Below are 20,362 nucleotides of genomic sequence, written 5' to 3'. Positions count from 1 at the left end.
CTAGGGAATGTTGGTATCAGCACATCCTGGCAATGTTTGCATACTGTACAGTGCTTTCACAGATTGAGAAACGATATATATATATATTTTTTGGTTTCTGACCAGGCGAACACCAATCGATCGCAGATTTTTCGGCCCATTCCAAGTCTCTGACAGTACACTGTTTACTTTTTTAATCCATAGCTTCGAAGGCCGAGTATGTTCAGTTTCTTCACAAAGAAAGCATGCCAACTGTGACTGTGCCTGAGCCAGTAGAGAAGAGGAGGGAGGTCATAGTTAAGGAGATTGTGATTCAGAAACAGGACGAGAAGCTTCCAGAGCAGAAAATATTGCATCCAGTGAGCAACCAAGATGATGATTGGTATCTGCTGCTGGACATACTTCCCAAAGTGGAGTCTTATGTACCTCCAGGTATCATAATCCTTCAGATGTCTTTATTTTGATTAAATTACTACAATATGTTTGACAGGAGTCAAAGTTGCATTTTATTTGATTTTTTTTTCAGTTTTTGTGCCAAACCCCACTGAAGTCAGTCCAAGTGTTCCAGCTGAAACAAAATGTGTAGAGCAGAGGTTGTATCCAATTAGTCCACAGCTTTTCCAGCCTCTGCCAGAGAGAGATGATGACTGGTGCATTCTGTTTGACACTGTTGGTGATAAGCCAGTTATCATGCCTGCAGGTAAATGAGTTCATGTTCTAGTCCCATTGTGTAACCCAACATTTGGACATTTTGTGTGTGCCAGTTACCCTGGCTGAGATTGAAGAGATGACAAATATATTTGAAGTTGAGGTGAAAACCACAGAGAACACTACATACAAGGAAGTGAGAACCATGGAGATTAGAATATATGAGGAGGTGATAATTGGTGTGGCCAGCAGGCAAGACAGTACTCGATTTCCTAAAATAAGGCCAAGCCAACCTCCACCTCTATCAATCACAGAAGAAGATGACTGGCTTGTCTTGTTTGACATTACTCAAGAAAAACCCATACGTACTTCACCAGTTACTTTTTATTGGCTAAAGGAAGTGTGCACTTTATGCTATTTGCTTAAAGTTTTTTGAATCCTAATTTTTCTGCGTCAGTTGCTGAGGTTCAGAGGGTTGTTGAAACACCCATACCCATTGAACCGAAACCAAAATCCATCGTGGAGGGTTTGAGGGCACCTGCTGTGACTTTGGCTAACCTGCCACAACCAAGACATGTGGATGATGATTGGTTTGAGCTGCTAGATGTGGCAGTGAAAGTATCAGGTACTGTGCTGTTGCTATTTGCCTGAGTGGGATATGTTGGTCAAGAAGTAAGCTGATGCCCAGAGCTAGAGATGCACTGATTGCTCATTTGTTATGGTCAGTATTTGACCTCCTAATTTTGATTTCAGCTGATGCCCATTTTTCTCCCAACAGATATAACTGATGAAGTAAAATGTATTTTTATTATTTCTAGGTAAATTTAAATTGTGGTTGTGTTAATAGTAAAGATTGTTAAATCGATCACATAAAGTTAGCTGGTAATATATTACATGTTCAAGTAACAAGGAAAGCCTTAGTCCAACATGGGCAGCAGACATAAAATCCACAGGGACACCCATGGCTTGCATTGGTATGTAAACAGGAGCAAGTGATTTATTTGTTTACCATATCTAAAAAAATATATTCATTGCAACGGTTTTATTCTTTTTAACTGTAAAATTCTGCTGAGTTAAGTAAGTACATCCTTTAAACCCCAACTTTATGGGGTTTAACGGTGCAGTTCCAGCAGCCTCCAGCTTGCATTGCTAATGCATACTGATATTATGAATGACTAAGTTTATTTTTTTCCTCACTCACAAAAAGCCTTCACAAGACATGATTTGCACAAGTTAGCATATTGTTGTGTGTTAACCGGCCAAGGGGAAAATCCTTCAGTTCCCATCAAATGCCAAGCAATTGGTGCATCTCTGCTTAGAGGGCAACATAGCATGATGGTGTAAAATACCCAAGGTACTTTTTGTTGGAGATTTTTGTGATATACTTTTAAAATTAGGAAGAAAAACCCTGGAAAATTCATGACGAATGAAAGCATATTAGTTTGCATACCAATCATCTTAATTTTTCCTTTTGATTCTGTGCCAGTGGCTGTGGAGCAATGTGATCTTGTTCCCGAAGTGAGAAAGGCTAAAAAGGTTATACTCACAGAGCAGAGAACACAGCAGAGGGTTACTATAGTGGATGAGACTTGGCAGCAGAAGGAAGTGGGGAAGGAACGTCCACTGCAAATAGAAGCAGACGATGATTGGTTTGTTCTTCTGGATTTGGCTCCAAAGACATCAGGTATATTATGAACGAGAGCTTTAACGAGCATCGTGCATATTGCTTAAGTCAATTCTTCTGCAACGTGAAGCTGATATAACGGCCGTGACGGCGGTCAATGCTTTGTACTTCTTCGTCACCATAACACCTAGCTTTATATCTATATCAGTCGCTGCCCCTGAACGTCCCAGGTTACCATCAGAGGTCAGAGCTCCAGCTGTTGTGGCCGCAACAAGGATTGAAATTCCTGAGAAGAAGCCACAGTTTGCGCTGCGGATCCAGGAAGAAAGGCGCCCAGTCTTGCATACACATGTCACTGATGATTGGTTTGTCCTGCTGGATTTTGACAGGAAGGAGTCAGGTACCGTTTATTTTTCTGTGTATGGAGTGTTTTTGTTATATTTTTTAACTGATAAAGCGCTCACTTGTGTTTTTTTTTTTTGCTTCATAAAACATGTACTAACATTTGCCGCCTGGATGCACCTGCTGATGCACAGGTGTCTGCTCACATTTACTCCGTGACAGTTTTTGCCAACTGAAGAAATAACGCTGTTTCTGTCTCAACATATAAATGCCACATTATCATTTTGCCTAATATTTGACTTGACTGCTTTTGCCCACGTTTCATTCTCATATGTGCTTTTTTTTTTTTTTAAAACAAAAGCACTAAAACACACGAGGTACAGTATACGCTTGCAGTATTTGCATTCATTGCAGGGTGACTGAGTGCAGTAAGTATGGTTGCTGATGCATTTGAATGCCTAATGGTGTGTGTGAATATGACCAAATAACCTTGTTTTTAAGCATGTTAGCTTTGGTACTCCAAACATAATATTTATTTTTATTAATTTCAGATTTCCTTTACTTCTCTGCAGTTGTGAGCACACAGAGGGGGACACGTCCTGTCAGTGCTCCAGTATTCTCCCAGGCTGCTCTAGCAGAGGCAGGGATCCCCATGGCCCCCTTCGACCAGCCCCAGACCTCCACTCCCATAAAGACCAGCCGCCTGGAAGAGAGGAAGCTGGAGGTCACAGTGGAAGCAACAGAGCCCTCAAAAATCGAGGCATTGTCTGAGGTCAAGGTATTTAGCTTTTTTTTTTTTACTCTGGGATGTAAAATGAATAACATTAAATAACTTGGACAAATCTGTTGCCACCTGTGGTAAAGATGAGCAAAAAATCTTAAAATGGATGCATTTTTAAAAGCAGTCGCATTATCTCACACCAAACATTTTAGAATAATTAATTTGATTACATTTATTCAGTGGAAAAAAATCCCATGTCGAGATATTGTTGGTAGTTGTTGGTATTCCTAAGAATTGCTTTAAAATAAATGTAACTGAAGTATTTTCTTTTTACATACTTAAACTCTGTTGGTGGACTGCAGAAAAGACTAGCATATTTGGGTCACCAAGTGTCCATAGCAACCATTAGTCCTTATCTGCACGCCAACCACTGTTTTTCCATCACAAATGTTAACATCTCAAGTGTACCTTTTGAAATCTCCAACATTTTGAATAAAATCTGGTGGACATTTGGCCAAATCAACTCAGAAATGGTTCCCCAGATGCGAATCAACTTTTCTCCATGGTCATCTCAGTCCCTTAGACTTACATCCTGTTTGACCTGTGGAGAGATTTGAATGGAAAAAATAAAAGAAGAGATGACCTAGGACTGCTGATAATTTTTCAGAGAGATGGTCCTTCTCTCTGTATTCTTTATTGTTGATATGAAACACTAAGTCCTCCCTATTAGGAAAATATTGATGTAAAAATATATACATTTTTAAAAAGGGTAATAACAATTGTTCCCCTGATGTCGGTAAACAATCAATTGAATGTTCTAATTTCCAGATTTTTCAGCGTGAAATGATGCTGCTGCAATAAAATGTGAATCTGTTTTAAGGCTTTTTACACATCCTTAATCAGGAAACCCCAATGAGTTTGCCTGTGTCTGTATATATGTACGTCAGCTGTATAGTAGCTTTCGCAGTTAAGGTGAACATTTAATTATGATCTGTCTTAGTCGTGATTGCTTGAATATTGCTACGGATATAGAAAGGGAACTTGGTCTGCTGGGTGCGTACTGTGATCAGAGATTTTTCTCTGTGTCTGAGCGTAAATTGTGTCTCTCTTGCTGCTGTAGCCAGCAGTGCGGAGGGAGCAGAGAGAAGTAGACTCTTCACTGATATCCACCATCAATGGGGACATTCAGGTTAGTGGCAGGCTCAGGCCTCTAGCATGCCGTCCTTCACAGGACATGGTTTTCATGTGCGCAGCCAGCAGAGGGTGCTAACACGTCTTCCTCTCTCCTCCCCCCGGGGTAGCACGAGTCTGAGACTGAGAAGACAAACGTGGAGGGGTTGCAAATGCGAAAGGTCAGACTCTCTGCGCCGCACATGCTGCCATAGACATTTCTCCACTTCCGATCTTTGCATCTGGAAGGACTTATGACAATCTTTTCATGTTGGGCTTCAATTCAGCTAGGTGTAAAATTAAACATACAGCAGGTTCAAGGCACTTTCAGTTTAATTTTGATATGCAAAAGAAATGCAGCTGTGGATAGAATGTGTAACCAATAAGAATATGGTCCTAAAAACTACTCTAAATCCAGTCTGATTTGGTAAGTAGGCTTTCCACAGCTCAGTGTAAGTTAACTGTTTAAATGTTTTGCTTGCTGCCATAAACACTGGATTGCACACATGCATGATCTTAGACTAACTGGTGTTTTTGTTCAGTTTTTTTACCATACAATTCCTACTTCTTTGCTAGTATAGTATAGTTTTGGTCACTTTGCACCAAAATTTGCATGAAAGCCTCGCCACTCTTTCCAGTCTGTTGTATTTAACACATTAGTGAACTTCATACTATGCATGTCCATTGTGTGGCAGTGCGATGCCAGCGTACAGGGAAACTGAAACAAACCCACGTTTTGTTGTTTTTTGTTCTTTTCATTCTTCACAGAAAAGAGCTAAGAAAATTGAGGGTGACTCAATTTATATCAGACATAGCGTGTTAATGCTGGAGGTTTGTATCTGTTTCAGAGCTCTAAAGCTGCATTTTCTCGCTCTTTGGCACACTGGCTGCTGCTGATTAATCTCACGCTTGCATGTGGCATAATTCACACTCTTGCATCTGCAATAGAAAACTGTGCGTGTGTGTCAAATTAACTTGTTTGATTCAGGAGATTGCTGCTGAACTCTAAAATATACGCTGGTATACACAAACATTCTTCAGTTTGTGATTCCTTTACTATCTCTAATTATGATTAGACACAACTTTAAAGCAATCAGGAAAACACAAGAACTTCTTGGACTATTTTTAGTGGAGATGCTGACCAGCCGATTTAACTCTTGACTGACCCTGATGAGTGTTTTCTGTTTGAAAACTACTTTGTGATCAGTGAAAACACCATTCATGAAGTTGAAACCAGAGATTTACATTTACATTGCTGCCTTGAGTGACAGAAAGTGGAGAAATCAGCCGAAATAGGAGGAAGTGAGCTGTGAACCCCCATCCTTAAGATATCAGATGCCTGAAGGTGCCACATTCATCTCTTCAAACAAATATAAGTTTAAACACCATCAGAATATCCAGTCACATCAGCTCCAGAGCTGAAGCAAAAGACCCTGTGAGCATTCTGGTTTAGTATCATTATCTACAGTGAAACATGTCCAACACAGGCTGAAATGTCACTCAGAGGTGGAGAAACACTCCAAAAGCAACATAAAATTCAAAGATTTTGACACATATAATGTGGTCAAATTAAACAAAAAAATTATTAGTCATAATGACCATTTTTGCAATTGGAAGAACTGTGAACTTCACAAAATAGAAGCCATCGTGAGGAGAAAATAAGACCTGGAAATCATCTCATCCTGGAATTTAAAGGTTGGGCCAAACAAGTCTTCCAAATGGTAAATAACCGGAATCATACGATCAGATTAGTTACGAAGTGGCTTAAGAACAATAAAATTAAGTTTCGGAGTGGCCCTCGCAAAACTCTGTTTTCAGTCACATAGAAATTATGTGGGCAGAGCAGAAAAGATGTGTATGAGCAAGGTGGTCTACAAACCTGACCCAGTTACACCAGTTGTTTCAGGAAGAACGAGCCGGATTTCCTGTAAACTATTGTAAGATGCTTGTGGATGGACACCCTAAACACTAACTCAAACCCAAGTCATATAGCTTAAAATCAAATTCAACCAAATACTAAGTAAATGTTTGTAAAGATCTGAATTTTATCTGTAAAAATCACTCCCATAATTTGTAACTTTGAGCTCAAAAGTTGTTTTATTTTATTAAAATATTTTCATTTTCAGTTTATCCATTAAGTATAATCAAAATAGTTTGTTATTTTTAGTTCTGATAAAGAAATAGGAATCGGCTAACAGTGGTTTTTCCATTGGAAAATCACTGACTGGCCACAAAATCTGTGATTGGTGCATCTTTAGTGTATAGTTGGTCAAACTGCTTATTTTTTCTTAGATAAAGACTCATTTTTGGTCATCGGTATTCTCCTGCTTCTGCTGTTGCTCATCATCGTTCTTAATTACCACAACTGCTCTTCACCTTTGCAGCAGTTATAAGTAATGAGTCTTTGGATATTGAAATAAAATCTATAATTAATGGTGTTTCCTCTGTGTGATGTGTGGCCATAATAACGTTTGAAGAAACATAAATTTTAAGCACAACTGGTTCTAATAAACATTCTGCTGTTGGTTTTGCAATATGGCTACCACCATCTTCTTGTCCATTAATCCCAACTTGCTGCCAAATGTTGCCAAATCAGTGCTTCTTCTGTCGCATCTGTTCATTTCTTCCAAATGAACGTGTCTCCTCCTCTACCGAGGCTTTGTCTTCAGCAGTCTCGACCGTCTCTGTTGGCATCACTCCTCCTGCCCTTTGATTTGCTGCCTGTTTTCTTCATGTTTTTTATTGCAATTCTCAAGTTGCAGAATTAAACAATTTCTGCTTGTTTAAAGCCTTAAATCAGTGAGCTGCCAGACTTCATTTGAAGTCTGAAAAGCACTGCTGATTATCTGTTTTAAAAAAGTCAAGCATTTGTACTTCTGTAAAGAAGTACAAACATCTGGATTTATGTCTCTTGTTGTCAAATGTTTTTCCTTGCAGAACTGCTTCTGCTTATTTGTGCAATCAGCTAGAAAATATTCACAGATAGATCAGTAAAGCAACTTAATAATCTGATGCTTTTTTTTTTTTTTTCGTCCATTCCCTATTTTCTCTCTGCCCATGCATCTACCATCGCCCCTCCCATTTTTCCCATTCGGTACCGTTTCCCCTACAAAACCCCGTCTTCCTCCCTTCGACTTTTTCTCATTTACATAGGAGTTCGATAAGCCTCAGGAGGAGCTGCTCAGGCACCACGCCAGCATCAGTGAGCTGAAGAGGAACTTCATGGAGGCCGTGCCGGAGACAAGGCAGAGTGAATGGGACAAGCGTCTGTCCACGCACTCTCCGTTCCGCACCCTGGGCATCAATGGCGAGCCTCTGCACAGTGCAGATGGGGTAAGTCCTGGGGAAATCATCTAATTCCTTTTTAATTCAAAACAAATCTACAGGTTCACAAATTAGAGGGATTCTTGATGCTCAGTTCTGCTGTGATTGCTGTACAGTCATAATATCTATATATCTTTATTTTGCTGTAAATGTTGCAAAAGATTTCTCTTTTCTTGGAGAAATCTATTGACAGAGTAAAAGTGATGGAGGAGGAATTGGTCTTTTCAAGCTGCTGCTCTAGATAATTTTTATGTGGCATAGTGTGTGCATGTACTTTTCCGATGAAACTGGTGGCACGTGTTATGCAGCACATGCATGCGTATGAAGAATGCAGGTGGACTGGTGGACCAAGGTCTGTGCTTTTGTTCTTTCACTGTTAAGGACAGACAAAGGCTTTTGTTGGACAGGTTGTCCACTGTTTGTGAACCTGGCCTCAGTCGTATCTGCACTGAATGTGTCTGAAATCCTGACATATTTGTGTTGCATGACTGACAGACTTGACTGAGAAAAGAAAAATACTGCATGACTAAAGGATGAACAGTTTTTTACAAGGCTTGCACGTTCTGACAACAGAGCAGTGTTTCCTTTATTCCCCTCTCTTGTGTTCCTCCTTCATTGCTTTCTTTCTGCTTCTAATCCACTTTCTTTGCTTCCAATTTTGTTCGGCTGATGTTTTTGATTCACAAACAAAGTTTCGTCCACTACTGCATCTGAGCTTAAAGTGCCTTGCAAACGTTTTCACAGAAGAATGCAAACTTCATTGTTTTTTATTGGGATTTTATGTGGTAGACCAACAGTGAATTGAAATGAAATGAAAGTTTAGAAAGTTTGCAATAAAAAAAAAGACAAAAAGAGTGTGGCCATCCACTCAAATTGGCATATGGTAACTCTGGAGGAGCTGCAGAGATCCACAGCTCAGTGGGAAAATCTGTTGACAACTATTAGGTGTGCACTTCACAAGTATGTTCTTTCTGGGAGGGTGGCAGGAAGCCATCGTTGAAGATGTCCCGTCTCATGTTGGAGAATAGGCAAACGTTTGTGCAGATGAGATCAGATTAAAATTTGTAGCCTATATGCAAAACGTTTTGTTGCGGAAAACTAACACAAACTAACATAAAACTAACATTACCTCTGATGGTAAAACATGGTGTTGGCACCATCATGCTATAAAGGTGCCTCTCTTCAGCAGGGACAGAAAATGAGGAGTTAAATAAAAAGCATTCCTGGAAGAATATATGTTAGAAACTCCAAAAGATTAGAGAGGAGGTTGACCCTGCACCAGGACAGTGACCCTAAACATACAGTGCTCTAATGCAGTGGTTCCCAACCCTGGTCCTCAAGGTCCCCTGCCCTGCATGTTTTAGGTGACTCCCTACTGCCACACACCTGACCTAAATACCTGGGTGATTACCAGGCTGCAGCAGCACTTGATGGCATGCAAAGAAGGTCATGCAATCATTTGAATCAGGTGTGCTGGAACAGAGACACATTTAAAACATGCAGGACAGGGGGCCCTAAGGACCAGGAATGGACAGACTCTAATGGAATAGTATATGTATTTATGTGTCCATAAATCCAAATTAAGAATCAGTTGAATGACGCTCTTCATCAAATCCGACTTAGTTTGAGCTATTTTGCAAAGAAAAATGTGGAAGAATTTCTTAAGCAGAAAGCTTGCAAAAACATAACAAAAAACATTTTCTGCTGCAGGACCCTTCATTCCACTTCACAATTATGCACTACTTTATAGTGGTCTGTCAAATAAAATCCTGATAAAATACATGGAAGAGTGTGGCTTGAAGGGTTAGATTCTCATCAACATGCAGTTTAGTCGTACAGAAATCCCATTAAGGAAATGAAACAGTGCCCTTGCATGAAATGTTTAATGTCAGCAGATCAGATGACCTAACACAGATTGCTGCTGATTTTACACACTAGTTTATCATTCTGTGTTATCCCTCAAAAAGAATTAAAAATGTTGACAGACCAACTGCAGTTTTCTGTGAGAGGGGAAAAAAAACCTCTAAGCAGACTGAATCTTATTTATTAAGCAAAGCACTGTGGTAAACGGAGTATATGATTTAAGTTCATCAACCCACAGTACTGATTGAATCCAGTGACTTTATCACTCAAATTTATTTTCATTCTAATTGTGTAAAAAGATGCAGCAAGTGTGGATGACTTTGTCTTCTCGAAACCAAAATCAAATCCTTGGACATGGAAATGCATGGAGTGCATGTTAAAATGCATGGAGTGGTAATATTTCCATGCTCTGAGTAACAACAATGAAATTCAACATTTAGTTCAAATGATGGAATTTATCACTTAAATAATAAGACATTGCAAAATGCTAGCAGTTCTATATCAGTGCAGAGTCTTCAGAATTCCTTCCTCTCATCTCTCTTCCTCCCTCCTCCTTCTGCTCCTCCTCCTTCCCCTCTCAGTTTGTCATCCGCCTCCCACGCGGCCCTCTGCTAGACTTCTACTCCAAACGCAGCTGAGGGGGGGGGTAGGGGTCTTCTCGGTGCTGTGGACTCCCTGCACACAGGTGTGAATGTGACCTACGGAGGCCGCGCCTTGCCCATCTACCCATCATTCTCTAGCTTTCTTCTCTATTCTTCTCCTCCTTTCACCTCTTCTGCAAACACCACTCCAGCTTTCTTCATCTCTCATCTGCTGCTCCACCTGAGAAGCTGACCTTTGCTCAGACATCTGAAAAGACTTTGTGCAGCATCGGGAAACAAAGTATCAATCTCCTGGTTTTTCCAGCCAGTATCAGACCTCATCTCCAAAGACTGATCAGAACTGCAACTGACTGTTAACATTTTTTTTGATGGAATTTAAAGATAACTACAATTGATATTCATCTTTAGGATTTTATTGTCTGACCGGATCACTTTGAGCTTGTTTTATACACGTTGGGGTGCGTTTATATTGTCAGTAGGTCTTAGAATTTTGTCTTTGGATAAACGGATCACTGTGACTTTTGTCTGAACACACACACAAACACGAAACAACATGTTTCTGGGAATTAATCTATGTTTTTTTTTCTCACAGCATAATATTTCCTGTGGTAGGAAACCTTGAGGCAGCTCAGTTGTAATACATTTTTGTCCTTCTCCACAAGAGAGTTCTTGTTGCATGATATTTTGACAATCAGCTTAGACCAAGAAATAAAAAGACATTCCATAAACAATTCTGTCTTTTTCCTTTCATTGAATTGGATTCAATCATAGATGAAATTATGGTTCTAGCATTCTGTGTTGTCTTTGTAATCAATGCCTTTGTCAGTTATGTTAGGAATATTTAGCAAAACAAAAAGAAATGACTATGGGTTGACCAAAGTGCTGCACAGTCAAGCTAAACAAGATGATAACATGATACAATATAAAAATATAAAAAACAACAAATTTAAATATAGCAAAATGGCAAAGATCTGTTTCCTGCTTTACTTAAATCAAAAGCTAAAGAAAAGCTATGCAATACTGAGAGGTTAACCATTTCCGGTCCCTGCAAAAGCCCATTCACCTTTTATATATTCATTTAGGTCAGCTCTTACTGATGCTTGAATGCTATGAAGGTCAGTTAGGCACAATGTTCAAAACTTTAAAGGTGATCACGAAAGGGTTATTAACAATCAAGATATGAACAGGCAAGCAGTATCATGTCTTGTTTGGACATGACAGGATAGCTTTATTCTTTAATAGAGATATGGTTGTATCTTTTGACTAAAATTTATTTTAGAAAATGTATGTGGTTTTTACACATTCAGTCCAAATAATAATAATTATCCAGTTGATCTTAAAAAATTAATGTTTAAATGTTTTTAGTTTTAAATGCTGAATTCAAAATAATGTCATTTAAAATCAACTGCTAAAGTAAAAAAAATACATTTTGTAAACCTCTGCCATGCTTGTGTATATTGACCAAAAAGAAACTGAAATGCATAGTTGACTATATCTGTTGTTTACCTAATAAAGTGGCCATGGTACAGGAATCTACCTGTGGTAAAACCACGTGATATGATCTTACAAGGGGCAGAAAAATATGCTATTTCCCCCCCAAATCTTAAATAGGAAAGTGCTACTCAGGATATTTTGTCCCCAGTACTGATCAGAATCATTTGTAATTATTAAGAAAACATCATCAGTATTGTGATTTGCGTCTCACTTGAGTCGGTCACAATGGCATTCTGGGCGCTGCAGTATCCATTTTTCTGAACCAAGAGGATGTTCTGCCAGGCAGCCTTAATATACTGCTGCTAGGTTAAAAATGACTATAATTTCCTGACATCACTTAAATGAACTACTTTATGTGACTCAACACAAGTAGCAACTATTTTCGATAAATGAAAACCCGGCTCCTACAGATCATGTTGTGCAAGCAATTTGCTGAAAAACTAGGCGAACGTTAGCATTCTCCGACTTTTTGATATTTCATGGCTTCAAATATTTTTGTGCAGTTCCAGTTAATCATGTTTCCCTGTTTCATAAACTTAGTGCTGTACTTTAAACATTGTTAAATGTCATATAAGCAGGTCACTTCACACACAGGCAGGAAGCGGCGACAGCCAATACTGTCTCTTTCCCTGCGAATGTCATTGTAAAAGCTTAAAAACAGATTGTTGGGGAAAACCCAGAAACAAAATAATGTGCACGGCCTATTGTACATGCAAATGCGCAGGTTCCTGAGGATGCATGTGAAATAAAATCAGACGGTAGTGATCGTGACCCCAACATCCCTAATCCTAAATGATAAACACATCAGTTTCATATTTTATATTAGTTGAATAGGAAAAAAGCAACAACAATCACAACATTGGAACAAAACATCTGAACCAAATATCTGGCATTTTCAATGTTTTAAAGTTGTAAATTTTCTCACAAGAAAGTAAAAACCTTTGTTTTGTAAAACACCTCGTGATGTGGTCTGTGGGGGTAAATCTGGAAGGACTAAATGGACCAAATTTATCTTCACAGCGGAAATCTACCCAAATCTGGGTTAAGCGGTCATGTAGATTGGAAACTTTCTGTTTTGTGAATAGAAGTGGGAAGAGAGTGATTTGCACAGTTAGTCTTTGCCGGTGAAACTGGTCATTTTTATTTGAGAAAAACCATTGAATCATTGTGGTTGACATCCTGCATTCTGATATCTCTGTTGTCTGAAGGAAGTGGCATGCATACATGCTTATGATTCATATAAATGTCATTTGTTATTCACGTTTTGCTTGCTCATGATCACAGTCACTTTGTTTGTCTTTTTTAGAGTGTGTGCATTAGTCCCCGTTGCAAAGGTTCTGAAAAAAAACCTCTTCATGTGGAAACCAGCAGTAATTTCGGGGAGTCAGAGGTATCTGGACCCTCTGAGAGCCATCAGAGTGAGCCTGATGGTGTCGAAGCCCTCAGCGCTCCCGTTGAAGAGGAGTCGTGCAATCATGAGGAGGTTGTGGTTTTTGAGACTCTCTTGGTGCCACTCGTAGATGTGGAAATGGCACAGCTGGCTCCTCCAGTTGAATCCTCCTGTAGAGCTTTAGATGAGATCCAGGAGGAAGAAGGAACATGTCCCGTAGCATCTGAGTCCTCTGGTGGAATAGTTGGACCTTCCCCAGCTTACCATTTCTGGAGCGATGGTCCGCAGATCATACGCTGCTTCCAGGTAGTCTCCTGAGTCCTTCAAAGGGTGGGGGATGCTGTTTCTTTTCTTTCTTGACCTTCAGCTTCCACACTTGCTGACTCCTTTGCAGCACCAGGACACAAGAAAACACACCAATCTAGAAAGGAAGTAAATACTGTGGGAGTGGCGGTTGTGTTGAAAGTAAACTGAGTGTGCTGCAGAGGTGTTGCACAGTGATGCTGCAGGATCTTGATTATGGTGACGGGTTGCCTTAATGATTACATTTTCTACTTTGACACACAATGATTAAAATAACTCTATAAGAGGCAAGATTATAAGTATTAGGGTGGAAGTTAGAGGTGTGACTGTTTTGTTTTAGAAATAATCAAACCTTGTTTGGCCTGGTGGTGGAAATGATTTACACTGAGGGATTGCATGGTGTGAAAGAAGGTCTGATTGCTGTGAGGTGCGAAGTGTCTGGTTAAACAGCCACTCACGGGGCTATGCTCCCATCCACAGCCCCCTCTGGTGCAGACCCAGACTGTCACCATCACAGCCGTTTCCAACTCCCTCCCAGGTGACATCTCCACCACAGAGGTCCCCATCCTCCAGACCAAGACCTTCACCTATGAGTCTTCAAAGGTAGGGGCAGCAGCTCGGTCCAGATCTAGTCCCCCTGCAGAACTTGACGATCTAACCATACGCTGGTCGGGGGGGGGGGACTAAAATTGAGGTGTAGAAGCTGCACTGCACCTTCCTAAAAAGATGGTCGGAGTGAAATTATTTAAAATGATTTTTCACTGTGATTTCTTTCTTCCTTTGGTGTTTTCCTCAGATGACCGATGAAGGTACAGATGAGGAAAAAGAGAGCTCTTTATCCACTTCCAAGACCATTACCTCCGAGACGTCCACCGGCACCACTATCACTACCACTACCACCCACATCTCAAAGGTTAGCTCTCCAAACCGTATTACACTCATCTTCTCAGTTTCATCGCATATTCTGGACCTCTTAAACACATTTCTCCTCTATTCAGGTGGTAAAAAGTGGATCCTCAGAGACCCGTGTGGAGAAAAGAATTGTCATAACAGCAGACTCTGACGTTGGTCAAGAAAAGGTAAATGACATGAAACACCATTTTCTCTCTCTCTCTGTCATAAATGGGGTTTGTCTTTGGAATATGAAGTTAAAATCAAATAAAATGTAAAATCAATTCAGTGGGAGGATGATTATTCAGCTGTTTTCTTTTGGAGAGAAAAGATGATAAAAGGTACAGTAATTGTAAGTTTTTTTAAGATGCAGATGAGGAATGCAAAAGCAGGAATCACAGATCAGGATCTAACAGAGCAGTCGTGTGACGTTATGTGACCAATTACCCTAACTAGCTTTAATTACAAACCACGAATAATGCATCAAATTATCTATTCTTTAATTAACCTACTATGTGCAGTTGTGAACCGGAAGATAATTTGGGACAGGTTTTCCTCTGCATGAGCACTAACTGCCAGAGATGTTCAAAAGTCATTTTTGCAAGTCCAAGCTCAGTCTCAAATCTTATACTTAATTCCAAGTCAAGTCTCAAGTATTTAAGTGACACAGCAGTCAAAACGCAAATTATTTTATAGTTGTAATGGTCTGTTATGACACTTCTACTGTAAGGTTTACATAGAAAGTTGCTTTGTGATATCTAAGGTAAGGTCATTAGCTTAAACTGGTAAATAAAAAAAATACAATTTTGAAAAAGCACACACACAAATGTTTTACGGATAAATTTGTTAGCTGTATTTTTCTCCAAAGATATTATTTTCTTACAAAACTTGTTTGTGGATACAATATTCTTTTGTTTTAGCAGTGAACAACTTTTATTTGAAAAGAAAAATCAGAATCCTGCCTTGTTCTAACAATCTAAATATAAATAAAAACCAAATAATTTAAAAATTTAATTTAAAACAGAATTTAAATGAACAATAATGATACTGGCATAAACTAATAATGAGCTAATGTTTGCACAGCTGTGGCACTAAGCTTGTTTGTAGCATAAATGCAAACATCTAACCTTTCCGGGTGGGTTTTCAGGTGGATTATAAAATTGCATGTGGTGGACCCAGCAACATGTATTTTTATTTTTTGTAGCCAAAAGTTATTACGAATGGTGGGACAGAAAACACATAGGCTTACCGGCGCAGATATGATTGTGATGGTTTGCACATGCGTCCGCATAAGGGAAATAATAACACACAGCAGGCAGACGATCAGACACATAAGATATTGTCACACAAAACACAAAAAACTATTAAAAAATTTTAAACATTTTCACAAATCTCAAATCGCGAGTCTGAGTAGAGTCTAAAGTCTTTTGAGTGCAAGTCTAAGTCGAGTGTGAAGTCCCTGTATGTGCTACTTAAGTGTGACTTGAGTTCGAATCCCAAACTTGAGTCACACTGGGGCCTTAGAAGTGGTGTTGGGCCTTACAATGGTGTTTGGAGTCTTCAGCTATATACTGTCCCTTATGGGGTTTGTTTGTTTCTTTACTGTCTAGTGGGGTTAATAATGCCCTGGTAGGGTATGCAAGTGGATTAATAGAATTTCTCCGATGTTGAAAAACACAATATGTGGCAAAATGGGTTGCCATACAGTACCTTGCAAAAGTTTTTTACATTTTATCATGTTGCAACCTTGAATCAGGTCTTTATGGAAGATTGGCCAAAAAGCAAGCCATAAAATGTCCAGTTTGCAGTTTGCTACAGATCATGTAGGGAGCACAGCAAGCATGGAAAAAATGTGCTTTAGTGCGATATGGGTGGGTCTAGGTCTGTGTGCAGAGTGGGGACTAGCAGTGCACATTTACCTGCGAACACCAATCCCACTGTGGGTACATGCCAGTGCCACACTTTTCAGATTATTTGTAAAATATTGTGAAAACCATATATTATTTTTCTACTTTTTTCCAATTATGCATTACGTTTTCTTGGTCTGTAACATAAAATCTCTCATCAGTTATTTTGGACAGCTGTGGAAAGTACCTCCATCTAATCCTCTTCTGTTGTGGCACTGAACACATTGCTTCACTTTTACCTGGTCTGTATCTGGATGGATAGTTGTCCCATTACAGCCCTGTCTATAAGAGGCTACATTCATAAAATAGTCTTTAATAAAGAGGATATATGAAAAATTAGACATTCAGTGCTTAATAAAACATATTTGAGTGTTTAAAGGCTTTAAAAAGTCAGAAAATACATATAATCCCTTCACTTTGGGTTCCCAGGTTGTGTAAATATTTAATTTGGCCAGTGGTTCAGATTTTTGAAGGGAAAATTCCACTTTTTCTTTAAACCCAATGAAACAAACATCTGTTTGTCTTTCAGGAGAAACATGGCGGAGCATCAGCATTGTAACAGAGTCCTCCCTCGACCCTTTGACTCACCACCTCCAACATCCTTTAGACTGCGACACTCATCATATACACAGTGACCAAGTCTGTTTGCGCACAAAAGAAAGACCCCAGAAATCTGCATCTGAAAGGACTGACAACTGAGTAGACTGTTTCTTGTAGATCCTGTTTTTGTAGTTGAGCTCTTCACTGTAGGTAGGGGCTGCTGATCGCATGCTTCAAATATCATCCTGGTGTTTAGTGAACACTTTTGATTGGTTAAAAACCAGCCTTTTTTCAGTTGAGTGATCTCAGTTATGTTTGCTCTGAAATGCTTTTGTTGTCTCATAGTGGTTTTCTACAGATGTAGAGCTTCAGGTAAAAAAAACCAGCGATAATTAGTGATGATTAACAGTAATGCCCTTGGTGCTACTCGGGGAAAACGTTAAGACGACATTCAAGTGAACTCTTATTTTTGTTGTTGTTTACTTGTCTTATTAAATTCAGGAGAGATGTTTTTATTATTATTATTACTATTATTAAAATGACATACCTCACATTTAAAACGTCAACAAAGATATATTCTGTGCTCAAATTTCGGCATTATTCGCTGCTCAGGTACAAAAAGCAAGGTCCTAAATCTTTGCTTCCCCGAACCAGCATGGAACCAGTAGCCTACATGTTCTTGTAAAGTTTGAACTAAAAATTGATCTATTTTCTAATATTTCTCTATTTTATAAAAATATGCTTTTTATAGTATTTGTAAAAACGTTTTAAGTTGTTCATATCCATCTGCTCATTCGATTTCTAGGTGACCAGCTGAATCAACCTGAATCATTCTTATTGGTTTCCTCTTGTAGTCCACCGAGTTTACCAAACTTTTCATCCATTTACAAAGAAGCGCTCCCCATAAGCCATGTTTCACTCATTATCATAAAAGTCAGAATTACTTTTTACATGCAGTGGCTTCTGTAATATGTAAACACATCCCTGAAATGCCAGGTTTTTGTCATGCTATAAAAAACTTGGACTTTCAAAACGTTTTTCCACACATGATGTGAAATTGATTCTGCAAAATTCAACTGAAAGGCACATTTTTAAAAAGGGAAACAATATGAAAAATAAAAAGGCTGCAACAAGCTCTTTGAGTAAGTGTGCACAAACTTACCTGTTGATTCAATTTCTGTCTCGATTTTCTACTCTGTTATTACTCAGTAATATGTGCACACTTCACCTTGCAAACGTCTTAATATGTATCAGATTGGGAGGACATCTCTTGTCCACTGGCATCCTTAGGTGACCCCATAGATCTTCTGTCAGATTTAGTTTTGAACTCGTTACTTTGAATGAAGCCATTGTTTTGTTGATTTTGACGTATGCTTTGAATCACAGCGATGCTGAAAAAAAAAAGGTTCATCTAAAGGTTTTGGGTCAGTACTGACTGGTATATAGAACCGTTCATGTTTTTATCCAACTTGAGACAAAAACAAGCCCTGTTTATTGTCGATCAAACAAACCTGCAGCATCTGGTCGGTAGGTGGCGCCCAAGGTTCAGATCCCAACCATCCTTTCTGAACCTGTTCTGTTCGGAAAAAACTATCCAAGGTTGTAGATGTATAACCAGTCCTGTGTCAGCTCACTTCTGCACCGCACGCCCATTGATGGACGAGACGCACTGCGAAGCTCCCGAGGTGTTTTCCCCATTAGTCTGGACATATTAGGATCAAATCAAATATCCATTAACAAAACTCCCTACAGCTCCTTCAGGTTGCTGTCAGCCTCCCTAACCAATTTCTTCCACATCCTTTCGTCAGTTTTAGCAAAATGTCCAGTTTTTGTCAAGCCGCTGTTGTCCCATATTTTCTTTACAGTGCCATGGTGTATATATGAAATGGGGATCTTTTATTTTTGCCTTTAGATCCTTTGCTAAATCTGCAAAGTTTAGCTCAAGCTAAACAAAGCAAAAATCAGTAAGATCCTGCTAAGGCAGCTGTAAGTCAGATTTACTCAAATTGATGGCAGGTATAAACTTAAGACTGACTGCTTATGCTTAAACTGAATCAAAAGGTGCTTTAACAGAGCACCAGTGTGCACATTTATCCAACCATTGCAGCTGTTTTATTTTTTTACATTTTTACAAATTATGAAGGATATATGTGACATTATGTGTGGATACAGGTTTCTCACAAAAACCTGGCAATTTAATAGGGGTGTGTACATTATTGAGAGGCACTTTATTTGTTCAATACATTTTTCTCACTTTGGTCGACTTATCTCAGGTTTTGATGTTCTACGTATGACCACAGACCTCCTTATTGTATGAGTTATTGCCATCAGTATATATCCATGTCTGTTGTAAATGTACATTCATGTTGAGTCAAGTGAGGTCAATGAAAATGAAAACTTGTCTGTCATTATTACCACACATGTAAAAGATGAAGGCAGCTGCCAGAGTTCATGTGGCTTTTTTTTTCCTCTCACAGGAGCACAGATTGTCTTTTTTATGTTCTGCTATACAGTAATTTATTTGTAAAGTCGGAACCGTTTCATGTAATTTTTGATGTATTGTGGTGTTTTAACAAGCTTTGAGGCTTCAGGTAGATGTCGTTGTTGCATTCATTATCAGACAAGTTTGTAACGCCTTTCTAACCACATAGTTTTGAGTAGATTTGCACTCGCTGTTTTCTTGTGCTTTTTCTATAGAGAGGAACGTTTTGACTAACGTTTAGAGAACCTGCTTACTAATATTTCCTTTTTTTGTCCTAAATTCCAAACAGAATCTGTTATTATAGCTCCATTCATTTAAAACAAAAAGAAAAAAACACAATTGTGTCCAGGATGGAAAGTAGTATTTCATATTAAGCAAAAGTAGGTTTTAGACAAAGAAACTATTGTTGCTTTGTGAATTCTGTCTTTTTATGAAGAAAATAAAATATGCATTCACTTGCATTTTTGTTGAGTTGTCTGTGTGAACTGTAGCCTACTATATAAAGAATAAATACTACATGTTACTTAGATCGGGTTTCATTGTGGGAAAGACGAGAGAATGGTAGGAGTGTTTATCTTTAGTCAGGAAAAGTCTACAAGACAGTTGCTGCTCGTGTAAGAAGAGCTGATGGTAAAGGAGGCTCCAAAACCACCTTTAGACCCCATCTACCAGCAATTGCTACCTTCTACTTCTAACGAATTGTCTGTCGTGGTCAGATGAGACATACATGGAGTTTTCTGTTACCAAACACAAGATGTGGTTGGGCCATATACAGGTCCTTCTCAAAATATTAGCATATTGTGATAAAGTTCATTATTTTCCATAATGTCATGATGAAAATTTAACATTCATATATGTTAGATTCATTGCACACTAACTGAAATATTTCAGGTCTTTTATTGTCTTAATATGGATGATTTTGGCATACAGCTCATGAAAACCCAAAATTCCTATCTCACAAAATTAGCATATTTCATCCGACCAATAAAAGAAAAGTGTTTTTATACAAAAAACGTCAACCTTCAAATAATCATGTACAGTTATGCACTCAATACTTGGTCGGGAATCCTTTTGCAGAAATG

At 38.9% G+C, this 20,362-nt stretch overlaps 1 protein-coding gene across 19 annotated transcripts in view; it reads left to right on the top strand.

Moving 5' to 3' along the window:
* The window catches only part of LOC124865762 (protein 4.1-like), a 48,561-nt gene extending 28,820 nt beyond the window's left edge, over positions 1-19,741 (top strand). For 9 of the 19 annotated variants that reach the window (XM_047361148.1, XM_047361149.1, XM_047361146.1 and 6 more), the window contains 15 exons: positions 184-411; positions 506-679; positions 1,085-1,252; positions 2,114-2,311; positions 2,460-2,651; positions 3,166-3,371; positions 4,435-4,503; positions 4,616-4,666; positions 5,253-5,315; positions 7,638-7,817; positions 13,074-13,463; positions 13,941-14,063; positions 14,257-14,373; positions 14,459-14,539; positions 16,788-19,741. In XM_047361148.1, coding sequence (XP_047217104.1) covers positions 184-411; positions 506-679; positions 1,085-1,252; positions 2,114-2,311; positions 2,460-2,651; positions 3,166-3,371; positions 4,435-4,503; positions 4,616-4,666; positions 5,253-5,315; positions 7,638-7,817; positions 13,074-13,463; positions 13,941-14,063; positions 14,257-14,373; positions 14,459-14,539; positions 16,788-16,817 — 2,270 coding nt within the window. In that variant the 3' untranslated portion in view covers positions 16,818-19,741. Of the gene's footprint in view, positions 1-183; positions 412-505; positions 680-1,084; positions 1,253-2,113; positions 2,312-2,459; positions 2,652-3,165; positions 3,372-4,434; positions 4,504-4,615; positions 4,667-5,252; positions 5,316-7,637; positions 7,818-10,252; positions 11,005-13,073; positions 13,464-13,940; positions 14,064-14,256; positions 14,374-14,458; positions 14,540-16,787 lie in introns of those variants that run through there. The other 10 variants (XM_047361144.1, XM_047361152.1, XM_047361151.1 and 7 more) reach the window with 10 other exon arrangements.
* Positions 19,742-20,362: the final 621 nt, after the last annotated feature.

Source organism: Girardinichthys multiradiatus, chromosome 3 (genome assembly GCF_021462225.1).
Source record: "Girardinichthys multiradiatus isolate DD_20200921_A chromosome 3, DD_fGirMul_XY1, whole genome shotgun sequence".
Taxonomy (NCBI): domain Eukaryota; kingdom Metazoa; phylum Chordata; class Actinopteri; order Cyprinodontiformes; family Goodeidae; genus Girardinichthys; species Girardinichthys multiradiatus.
The sequence above is the reverse complement of the archived record's forward strand: the minus strand, read 5'-3'. Positions and strand labels throughout refer to the sequence as shown.